The sequence below is a fragment of the Lotus japonicus genome, chromosome 3 (assembly GCF_012489685.1).
Source record: "Lotus japonicus ecotype B-129 chromosome 3, LjGifu_v1.2".
NCBI classification, from domain to species: domain Eukaryota; kingdom Viridiplantae; phylum Streptophyta; class Magnoliopsida; order Fabales; family Fabaceae; genus Lotus; species Lotus japonicus.
The window spans coordinates 89,041,739-89,054,148 of NC_080043.1; the positions used below are offsets into that span (position 1 = coordinate 89,041,739).

Genomic DNA, 12,410 nt, shown 5'->3' on the forward strand with positions numbered 1-12,410 from the left:
CTATTACATGATAAGTCTAAATTTTCTGGGAGAAACTTGTAATAAGCTTTGAACTCCCTCATTTCATATGTGACCTTAACAAGCTTCGCAGATGACCTTGTGGAATTCGCAACTTACTCTGGAGAAGAATCACCAGCCTACAAAATGGTGCCAGGAGAATGTCATTTTTTTCTTCACCTTTTCATGGATGCTAGCAAATTCTAAACATGGAATGATTCAGATACAGCTGTTCTTCTCAAATTTACAGCTTAGCACCTGTCTGTAAAGTGGGGACTAGTATTTAATTCCACAAATAGAGATTGCAAGTTCCTGGAACAGGACCTGGACTGAACAATATAGGCAAATATGGTAATGCTGAAACAATTAAAAAGAGCACTAGTAAGAAAAGAATTACCGACCCAGATATTTTTAGACCAGAAATTCTGGTTTAGTGAAAAGAATCAAGGAGAGGAAAATAGGAGCCATATATTCTGTGGTTCTATATGCATCTAAGGACATGGAATCTTTTTACTCTTGTCTAACTAACTCCATCTTTAATCAATGAGAATTTTATTCCCTCAGTCTACCCAACCCCTAGACAATGGTACAACAAAGTTAATCTACACAATGATTACACTTGCACATAAGAAGAAAGCAAAATCTGAAAAGTTCATTGACCTTGATACTTGATAGAACTGAATCATAATAGAGAATGTGAGATGAAAAATTCATTGGCAGAAACATGTTGCTCCAGGGTTTTATCAATGAGATATTAATCAGAAATTAGGAAATTAAAATACATGGCTGTAGAGAACCCTTCAAAGTATTCTGGGGGACCTGTGAATTCCTTCCCAAACTAATTTTCCTTTCCTCTCTTCAGTTCAGTGCTTCGGATTAATCATATCATAACCAAATGTACAGGCAGCCAGATTTGTTCCAAAGGACTAATTCTACAATTTCAGAAATCTTGTAACCTGACCTTTAATGATATACCACAACCAACCTGATTTTTGTCAGCAAAAACTGTATGACTTTTTGTGAGCATAGAAATGTTACATCTGTTAAAGCCTCCATTGTAACTTTGAATTACATTACAGTACAAAGAACCAATTATCCATTGACAATACAATTCTTTAATTAACAATAAGCCCCAATTATATTGAAGATAAATTGAACTCTGATATATCACAGCAACAATGACTAGGGACATAAAATAGAACAAAATAAACCAAAGCCAAAAGGAACTATTGCCAAGGTAAATATTGCCCTTGAACTACCGGTAAGGAACATAACTGTGACTTAAACACGCATTGCACTTCATAAATATAAATTTTTTTAAGGAACATAACTGTTACTTAATCAACTGAGTCCCTGATTATATGAACTTCTGAGACCAGTTTGGTAAGTTAACAAACCAAAAAAAAAATGGCAGAGGAGTTGTGATTGGAAGAATTCTTGACCAAAACAGTTTTCCTGAAGAAAGTTTAAGACAAAATGAACTCAAAATTGCTAACAAAATACATCAATTTGAACAAATTGAGCAGAAGGCATGAAAGGCAGTAGTGTTTCGTTCACATTTTTCCTCATAATTTTTTCTCTCTTAGATTCTCCATCTCAAAAATTCTTATTTTTTCTTATTCTTAGAGAAATTATGATCGTATGACTTAGAGATTAGAACGCTTAACTGTAGTGATAAACAAACAAACACATTGCAGTAACGTTACTATAAAAAAATCTAAAAGATACAAAAATCATTTAACTCGTATTAACATAGATCAATTAACCAAATTGTACATATTTGAATAGAGGCATCATATTCGAGTGTGCGGGAATGTAGTAAAGTGGCACTACCCGACTCGAACACGTTTGGGTGGGTGGAGGATACAAGTGGTTCAAACTAGGATTGAATTCTATCTCCAGCCCATACAAGACATTTACGTGTTTCTTATGGCCATCGTTCTTAAAATAAACGTCCTTGATCTTCTGAAACACTTGCATTGTATGCAAACTATCAGAGCCAGCTTGATGTGATTTTCCCGCCACTCGATCCACTTTGAGAATCTGCCCAATCTTATCAAGACCGCCATAGAGAGAATCGCAGAATTTCATCAAATGCTTGATATCATAAACCTTGTCTCCGAAAAACACCCTCACGAACCTCAAGAAATCCTCCAGTCTAGTCGGAAGGCTCCGGCGAGTCAGAATCTTGATCAAGTAAGCAAAATCATACGCCGAGTGGAACGTGACCCAGCTCACAGCATTGTTGCGAAGAAGCCCCGACCACATCATCAACCTAGCGAAGCGGGCCGAATCGACGCCGGCGGCAGCATTGCGTGCGAAGTCAATCCCTTGGTTTCGGAGCAGAGCGACGGAGTCAGGAGCGTGGGCGTCGCGAGTGACGTTGAAGTCCCGAAAGTTGAACTGCCAGATGAACGTGCAGTCGTCGGTGCCGAGGTCGGGGAGGTTGCCGGCAGCGTCGGAGAGGGTGAGGCCAACTTGGATGAGGTTGAGCACGTCCACGTTGGCCTTGATGAGACGGTAGGTATCAGCGGGGCGGAGGTTGTGGTGGTTGTGGGGTTCGGCGGGCTTGAAGATGACGCCGGGGAACTCAGTATCCATGGAGATGAAAGGGTAGCGATGGATGAGTCCGCGGATGAGTTGGAATTCAGCTTCTAAGTTGAAGGCCCACACTTCTCGGATGATCACCGGCTTCAGTTTGGGTTTTGGGATTTCATTGATGGAGTTCATACTTGAATCAATGTCAAATTGATTATCGAAGAACAAGAAAGACCAGATGGGGAAACTTCAGTTTAGTTGAGTGTGGTTTTTATAGTTAATGATGGGAGTCTCATTTATTACTTTGGATTTCATAAACTGGATTTATACTTTATTTAATGAAACTCGTTGATTTGGAAAAAATATTTGATTTGTTGCTAAAATATTTCAGATTCGCTAAAAAAATAGATTTGATTATATTTTTAATGAATGTCATTTAGTTTTAGAGATATAGTTCAGTTATTATTATCAATTTTTTTACGGTACACATGTTATTATTAAAATGGATAAATTCATGGAAAATGGTACAAGAAACTTTATGTAAAATTTTTCTATTTTTTAATTCTTAATATCTTTTGGATTACTGATTCAATTCTTACCTGTATATATATAAATACGAAGAGAATATTGTTAGAAAAAAAAATCTCAACTTAAATATCTAACCATATCTGATATCTTGTGAGATGAATATTTTCTCTATTAATCTTAGTGTAACCAAAAAATATTTTCTCTATTATTCTTTCATAAAAAAGACTTTTCTTTGTTGGGTTAATGATTTTTTTATGGGTTAATGATTAAGAAAACAAAAATATATAGTGTACCGTTTGTAATTTGTAACTATATATCTAATAATGTTTGTTACTTGGTTTATCCAGAGTTCTCACATGAAAAATGATGCTCCACAAATTAGCTGTGAAATTAGCGATTGAAATATGGCTAATTCAAAGCTAATCACTCGTGTTTGAAATTTAAATACACCACCTATATATTAATGTTGTGTCATTTGATTGTATTATGCAACTTTCAAAGGTATTCAGTCTTTCACCCAGGTCTTGAGACCTCTTCTCACTTTTCTCTTCACATTGGGAAATCACAAATTACTCTCATATGGTATCAATTTATCTCCAAAGGAGCTAGATTGCCAAATCCACACCATTCATTTTTCCGTTCAAGCTTTAATCTATACAATGTTACTTTCTGATGACATGTACGTTTTTGTAGTGATATTAAGTGTGAGAAAATACATATACACACAATATCTAAAGATTTTTAGTGAAAAACTTGATGTATAATTTACTTGTGTTTTACCATTTTTCCCAGTGTGATGATCCCCATAGTTTTAACTTTTAAACATATCCTTTAGCTAATCACATTGCAGGAATTATTTATAAAAAAAGATCAAATATATTATTTCAACAACAAAACTAAAATAAAATATACTCCAATTACACTTTTCAATTTGATAATCTAAAATAAACTATAAATACACGTCTAAATTTGATAAATTAAAATAAACAAATTTGAAAAAAAAATCATATAAGTATCCAAAATGATATTCAAAAACACGTAAAATTGACACTTATTCGAATATCAAGCTTGTAGTAGAGAAAGGCAATAGGTTTCAAATATTACTCGAGCAAGAATAAGGTCATGGCACAACGTTTTGGCCCATTGGAGACATACCGATTCAACGCTTAGTTGGTGTCCAACTCACGAGGTTCCCGGCTTCCCGCTGCCAACAGTTTCCCATCTTCACCCCTCACTACCGACACCAAACCAAAGCCCACACCCTTTTCCAACGTGGATATTGCATCCATGTTTTCTTTCACCCAACCCACATGAGGTCGCGACCAGCTCAAGCTGAACGGTTCAATTCCGGTTCATCAGAGTTCTGTGAATCGGGATCTGTTATCTAATATTCCAATCGCAATGTCTGATCCACAATTAACAAATATCAAATGTTTTCATTTTTAGACAAATTATGATCCACGTTATTTAATTAGGACGTAGATATAAACAAACAAACACATTATAGTAGTGAAGTTAATATAAAAAATAAAAATAAAAAATTATCAAAAGTATTAAACAATCAATTGAATTTGTATTATAATTCTGGTAACTAACAAAGCTCTGACTCTAACCCATACAAGACATTTACATGTTTCTTATGTCCATCTTTTACAAAATAAGCGTCTCTAATCTTTTGAAATGCATGCCATGTTAGCAAACTATCAGACCCGGCTTGATGACATTTCCCAACAGCCCGATTCACATTAAGTGATTGAGCAACTCGATCAAGACCACCGTAAAGAGAGTTGCAGAAACCTATCACATGCTTAATGTCATAAATGTTGTTTCCGAAAAACACCCTCACAATCTTCAAGAACTCATCCAATCGAGTCGGAAGGCTTCGGCGTGTCAGGATCTTCACCAAGTACCCAAAATCATAAGCGCTGTGGAACGTGACCCAGCTCACGGCGTCGTTGCAAACAAGTCCTGATGACATCATCAGCTGAGCAAACCGGGCTGAATCAACGCCCCAAGCGGCGTTTCGCGCAAAATCGATCCCTTGGCGGCAGAGCAGGGCGATTGAATCCGGAGCATAGGCATGACGGGCGACATCAAAATCGCGGAAATTGAATTCCCAGATGAAGCTGCTCTCCCCACTTCCGAGGTCAGGGAGGTTTCCGGCGGCGTCGGTGAGAGTGAGGCCAACCTGGATGAGGTTGAGCGCGTCAACGTTGGCCTTAAGGAGCCTGTAGTTATCAGAGGGACGGAGGTTACGGTGGTGGTGAGGTGCAGCGGGGTGCCGGAAGATGACACCGGGGAACTCTGTATCCATGGAAATGATAGGGTATTGATCAATGAGTTCACGGATGAGTTGGAATTCAGATTCTAAATTGAAGGCCCATACTTCCCGGATCACCACAGGTTTCATGTTCTGGTTTTCGTTCATCATCACGCCCATCTTTAATTGATTTGTTCAAATTCTCTTCTGCTGTCAGTTTGCTCTGGACTCACTTGGGAGAAGACTTGTGTGTTTGAATTTCGTTGTGGGATTGAGAAAGAAGAAGGTGGAGTGAAGGTTTTATATGAGTGAACGGGAAAGCTCTTGGGTGGAGGGGTGAAGATGCTACTTGGAAGGTGCATTTGGAGTTTGTTTATTAAAGAAAGTGACGTGAAATAATATAAAATTCAGATGCACGTTAGAAATGATTTGTTTTTTGTGGCCAAGTTCAGTGTAGTGCGTGCGTGAATTGGGAATAATTAAGTTAATTGTTGTCTAAGTTCAACGCGTTGAGAGAACCTTGACGGCTTGACTGAAGCAAGTAGGAATCAGAAATAATGTTCAGTTTGACAGAAGAATTGGTCCAATTTGAACTCCTAAAATTTATTACAACTTGCTTAACTGTATAATGTCCATGTGCGTTTTGATTTAAGAAGTCGTCTGTTTCTTGAAATGTAACGCACACGGCATACAACAAATTTGAGTACCCATTTATTATTTAATAAAGATTCATGTAGTAGGAGTACCATTTACTATTTTAACACCTAAATACATGGAGAAAAAAGTAATAAATGTCATATAATAGAAAGAAAATAATAGAGAGAAAAAATGTGTATATTATTGTAGTTACTATTTAGTGGTGGTACATATATATATACAGGTACCATAACCATTACAAATTGCTTAATAATTTTGTTATCTGGAAATTATTTATTATATTATAGAAATAGAAATACCTATGCATATACCTTTTTAATTAAAAGATTTTATGATGTATAACATGATCTCTACCTCTCTTTTTTGTCCAAACATGGTAAGGAATGATTCTTATCCAATCTAACCGATACTTGCTATAATCGAAAAGCGTGCTTCTTTCTCCTCAAGTGGAGATGGGAGATGACAAGCTTGTGAAATAAGTGAGCTTTGGAATAGTTTATTTAGACCTTATTTGATTTTATTCTATCTTAATATAAGCACTTCTTGGAAAAACTTTATTAAAATAGTTTATCAGTCTTCATTAGTTGATTTTAGCTTAGGCTTAATTGCAACTTTGGTCCTCGAAGTTTACTAATGCCACGATTTTGGTCCCCCACCTAATTTAATTACGTGGATGGTCCCTGACGTTGTTGGTCGTGTGCAACGTTAGTCCTACCGTTTATTTCTTAATGGAGGAGGCTTACGTGGACGTCCAGTTGGAGAGAGAAATGAGGTATGAGGAGAGAGGGAAGCACGTGAGTATCACGTGACCCTTATCTGAATTCATTATACCCAAACCCCTGACATCCCTAGAACAAAGAAGGTAACGCGATTTAGATCCCTAGGGTTTCAGATTTTGGTATAATGGGTTCATATAAGGTTCACGAGAGTTCACGTGATACTCACGTGCGGGTATAATGGGTTCATATAAGGTTCACGAGAGTTCACGTGATACTCACGTGCTTCCCTCTCTCCTCAGATCTCATTTTTCTCTCCAACTAGACGTCCACGTAAGCCTCCTCCATTAAGAAATAAACGGTATGACTAACGTTGCACACGGCCTACACCGTCGGGGACCATCCATGTAATTAAATTAGGTGAGGGACCAAAATCGTGACATTGATAAACATCGGGGACCAAAGTTGTAATTAAGCCTTTAGCTTTACAATAAACTGCTAGTAATAGTTTATGAAAAAGCTTACCAAAATTTGCCCTCTTCAATTTATGTGGACAATTCTTTCTATTTTTCTCTTTTGTTTCAAAACATTAATTTAAACCCCATCCTGATGCATGCTTGTCTATGGAAAAAACACCTATGATGAGGTCTCCCATGGAGATCAAGTTGGAATCATTATTCAAGACATGACTTTCAACTTAGACTATATAGCCAGCTGTTTTTCCTATTTTCAGAATGTTTTTTTATTATATTTTGTTTTGGGCTTCTATATGGGCCAATTCAAAGTTTATGCAAACCACTTTCTTTTTCAAAGAAGTCGTCTTCGTGCGCTTCCTCCTTCTTCACATGTTTCTTTACAGGCCTGGTCACACCCTTCTTCGCAGGTTTCTTCACTCACATATCAGCCAATGCCCCACTTCCCTTAGCCTTCTTCATTGCTCTACCTATCGGTTTCCTCGCTCACACCAGAGATGAATGAGAAGAACAATTAATTAAGGTTCAATTGGGATTAATTAGATTAAGTTAGGGTTTGATTATGATTTGGGAAAACAATCTCTATGTAATTTTACACATATGATATGATCGGACTAAACAAATTGAAATATCACGTAGGATTTAAAAAAATGCCTAGAATAAGTGAATGAAACATAGGAAGATGGTTGTGCAAAATTGACGACACATAATCACGAATTTAGTAATTGAATATTTTGCAAATAAAAAAATTCAAGAATCGATATTGTAAATGACTTTACTATAAGGACCAATTTAAATTCCTATTTAAAATTTAGAGACCAAAAACATATTTAAGCCTTTTAATTATGAGGAGGGATATATTCACTCCAGGAGTAAGTTTTTTAATTGACTCCACATCTTAACCATTGAATTTATTAAAAATTAAAGGCTGAGATTATTAGTCACTAACATATCACGTGATCCTCTCCACCTTTCTTCCTCCTCCTTTTTTTAAACAATTAAAATTAAAAGCTGAAATATCAAACCCTAAATTCCTAATTTTTCCAACGTCCACCGCCACGCAACCTAAGAAACATCGTTTCCATATGAAGGCTCACCATATCACTGATCTTAAAATCAGCAAGCAAATAACCACTGGTTTGAGACCCACGATCCACTAAATTATTTTTGATGTAGTATTACAACACACTTGGGTTAATGCAATTGCTAAGTTGAAACTTAGAAATGATAAGGTCATGGTGTAATAAAATGCCAGTTCATTGAGAAATTGTAACAAAACTTGCAGTGCGGTTAAATAACAGAGCAAGGCCGTGCCCATCGATTTTTGGGTTTCAATTTTTTCCAGAACCTTTGTTTTACCAAGTTTATTCACACAGTCAATTGGTGACTTGGAAAGAAGAAGAAGGAAGCGTGGAGTGGGTCACGTGATCTATTATAAGTTTTAATCGGAGCCTTTAATTTTTAATAAATTCAATGGTTAAGATGTGGAGTCAATTAAAAAACTTACTCCTGGAGTGAATATATCCCTCCTCATTAATTATAATAAAAATATAATTTGAACTTTTTTTTATCTATGATCACAGTACAAACATTTCACTTGGGATAAAAAAAGAACTTGGAAACTTTTGAATGCATTATCTGTCTTTTGAGGACTACCGGACTACATATGTGATGATTTAGAAACTTATGTTTGATTGAAATAAAAAGATACTCCGTTCAAATGGAAGAGTGAAGAAGAACAAAAAATCAACCAAAATCTACCTCTGTTTAATATTATCTCTATTTTTATCTACTATTTGAAAGAATGATAGAAGTAAATAAAGATATTAAAGAAATCTTCATTCTCATCTTTCCTTTGTCGTCGTCGTTTTTACTAAGGGAGTATTTTTGCCGTTAAGAGAAAAACTGAGTATTAACCATTTTTAGTAACATTGATTTAAGCAACACATAAAAGGTGTTGTCTAAAAATGTATAACAGGAACTAAATATGTGATTGTTGTTATAAAGAGCTTGTTTCAGGTAATAAGTTTTTTTTAAAACTAAATATATAAGTGTTTCATATCTAACCACGAGGAACGTTAATTACGTGATAATTGTTATATTTTTCACATAAAAATTACATTTTCACAGTGTTATCATAGAGTACGAAAAACTGTTGTTAAAAAGACAACACTAGAACATAAAGACTATAAAAAACTACTCCCTCCGTTCCTTATTAACTGTCCACTTTGAAGAAAAAATTGTGTTCCTATATATTTGTCCACTTAGAGTTTCAAAAGAGCATTAATTGATGTTTTTCCAAGAAATGTCCTTCCAGAAACAATAAATGAAGAAAAATAAAATACAATCTAAAGGGTGATATAGGAAAACAAATAATACTTTTATGAAAATCAACACAATTAATTGCTTTCCTTAATTCGTGTGAACCTTCTTTTTCTGGATAGATAAATAGAAACGGAGGAAGTATTACGTAAAATTTAGAAACCATTTTTTGTGTGTATAAAACTATAACTATATTTTTCAACTGTTATGAAAAAATATATATATTGTAGTGAATTGTGTCAGGCATGGAGATCTCTACAATACAGGGGGAGAAATAGCAAATGATCACACTTTTTAACATTTGGTATATGATCCATTTCATTTGGACATATATATATATATAGTGTTCAATATGTTATTTTCATTCAATGTGGGGATATTTATTGAAAATATATATTCCATATCTAGTATTTTTTTAGGTGCCCACTAGGGTGGGCAACTTACAAATTGGTCCACCGGTGGACCACTATTTAAAACCGTCAGATCTTGGAATCAAAGAATATTCTATAGATGAAAGGTTAGACTTGAAAGGATGATAAAAGGGTAAAATTGTAATGTACTTTCTCTTATTATTAAAAAATAAAATAAAATAATTTCTAAGATTTCAGATTTAATCATATTCACACACTTCCGTCGCCGGAGGCCAGCATGAACCGCCAGAAGCTAGATCTATGTGTATCTCCGCCGGCGAAGCTATCTCGGGAGGTTGAGAACACGATTGAGAGGTCCAGAAGGAGGAATCAAAGGGAGTAGATGAGGTGGTTTTTGTTGAGGAGAGTCTCAAGTATGGAGTCACTTCCATTTGTGGATGGAGGAGGGCGATGTCAAGATGCAGTTTCAGTGCGTGCGTGTTTCTCTCCATAAAGGGGCTCATTTCGATTGCCATGGATGCTTGCCTGTAAATAACGCTTGACCCGACTCGACCCGATTTCTTCTTCAATTTTGTGTGTGATTCGAAGTGGATCCGGTTCTTAATTGCTCTGTTTTTTTCCTTCAAGTGGCGACGATGTGCAAGGAGAGGATGCATGAGATTGTGAAGGAAGAGATTGCAGAAAATCCCAAAGACAAATTGGATTGGAAATCCACCATGGAGTAGAGTTTCGCTCGCATGGACGACGAGGTTCTGACCTGGACCACAGCAACAGCCAGAAATTCACTTGCCGCTGCGGCCTCCAGATTCCTCACTGCGACGTCGTCGGCTCCACCGCAGTCGTCGCTGTTGTCACGCCGGAAAAAATCATCGTTTACCTTCGTTTGGTTAATTTGTTCTTCCGATCAGATCTCATGCTTTCTCTCTCTAGAGCTCTTAAGTGATTGACGATGAAGAGGAGATGAAGAAGGAAGGTCATGGGGTGGACTGGTGGTGCTGCTGCTAGAAGAAGAAAAAGAAACGTGAGGGGGATTCTGAGAGAGAAGCGTGGGTGAGGAGATATTTTTTTTTTAATTTAATTTTTTATATATTTTAATTTTGAAAATTACTATAATGACCCTTGGTCCACCGGTGGACCAATTTGTAAGTTGTCCACCCTAGTGGGCACCTTTTTTTTATATCTTAAACTACTGTACTGATAGATAAAAATGTAATTTTTTTGGCTTAATTGCACATTTGGCCCCTGAAGTATCACCATTGTGCAAAACTCGTCCCATATGTTTAAAACAAGCGCTTTTGGTCCTACTTGTTTTTTACGTGAGCGATTTTGGTCCTTCCGTCAATCTACTGTTAAAAAGATAACGGAACTTGCTGATGTGGACTCATTAATTGACATGGCAGGCCATATCAGCACGCCACTTGGATATTTGTTAATTAAAAATAAAATAAAAAGGTTAATTATACACTAAAATAAAATAAAGGGTTAACTACACACTAAAACACATAATTAAAAATCAAAAAATTGAAAGAAAAAATTCCAAATCTCTTTCTTTTTCATCTTAATTTTAGATTTCCAGAGATTTACACAAATCACCATATCTTCCACTTCTTTAACCAAACCCAGAAAATTCATCCTTCTTTTTCCATCTTCATCAACCAAACCCAGAAATCAAAACTTTAATCTCCAGAAAATCAAACTCTTCTCATAAAATTGAACTAACAAAAAACATTAACCTTGCAAGTAGCCTGTACCCAACAAACTAAAAATAAAGTGATACAAGAAGTGAATTCAAAATCCTCGAGTAAAGCTCATTAGCTCCATATATCAAAATCCACCCCTTTATGAAGTGAATTCACCTTAAGTATATTCAAGCGTCTCAATCCCTCCAAAGAACTTTGGGCACGCAATACTTCTCCACTCCTTTCTATTTTATTCCTTGCATTTTTTGTGGGCAAAATTCTCCAACTTCAGGTCCATCGTTAAAACCCAATCAACAAACCTAAAACCAACACAATCAAGAATTAAAATCCAATAAAAAATGTTATGAATGAAAAGACTTCAAATTTTATAATCTAGATGGAAGATGTATCTAATTCCAAGACTAAGAGCCTGGATTTTGGGGCAAACATGTACAAGAAGATGCGAAGAAGACAAATTCGTCGCGGCTCCAGCCTCTGCCTCACGATAATCTGATCTTCACTCAGATCCAGCGCCACCCAAACCCTCTTAGTCAACAACGCCTAATTCTAAACCTCGACTCCCCGGACTGAATCACTGTCACAGAAGCTTCCATCGCCGCGCCTTAGAGTCGTGCGCCGCTCTCTGCCTGCCATCGTCGTCCTCTATTTACTTTCTCTACTCCACGATCTCTCTCTCCCTCCTTCCCTCGAACCCTGCGTCGAGCCCTTTGATTGGGGATGAAGATCTGGAATTTGCATGTGGGGCGAAATTTCTATGGGTTTGCATAGGGTGGAAGGGAGATGAGAGTTTGTTTTTCTGATTTGGGGTTTGGATGGAGAAGAGGAAGAAGAAGAAGGTTGGGTCCTTG

General features: G+C 36.5%; 2 protein-coding genes across 2 annotated transcripts; both read right to left on the bottom strand.

Annotated features, from left to right (window-relative positions):
• Positions 1–1,758: 1,758 nt before the first annotated feature.
• LOC130744974 (probable CCR4-associated factor 1 homolog 11) lies at positions 1,759–2,740 on the bottom strand. The gene has a single exon (XM_057597130.1). It carries the CDS (start codon positions 2,725–2,727, stop codon positions 1,759–1,761), a length of 969 nt encoding a protein of 322 aa, XP_057453113.1. The 5' UTR covers positions 2,728–2,740.
• A 1,876-nt stretch (positions 2,741–4,616) lies between these two features.
• Positions 4,617–5,606, bottom strand: LOC130747109 (probable CCR4-associated factor 1 homolog 9). The gene has a single exon (XM_057599949.1). It carries the CDS (start codon positions 5,501–5,503, stop codon positions 4,655–4,657), a length of 849 nt encoding a protein of 282 aa, XP_057455932.1. The 5' UTR covers positions 5,504–5,606; the 3' UTR covers positions 4,617–4,654.
• Between the last annotated feature and the right edge of the window lie 6,804 nt (positions 5,607–12,410).

Bases quoted from the DNA above. Each gene is read 5' to 3' on its own strand.
- LOC130744974 (XM_057597130.1), bottom strand. From the start codon at position 2,727: ATGAACTCCATCAATGAAATCCCAAAACCCAAACTGAAGCCGGTGATC.
- LOC130747109 (XM_057599949.1), bottom strand. From the start codon at position 5,503: ATGGGCGTGATGATGAACGAAAACCAGAACATGAAACCTGTGGTGATC.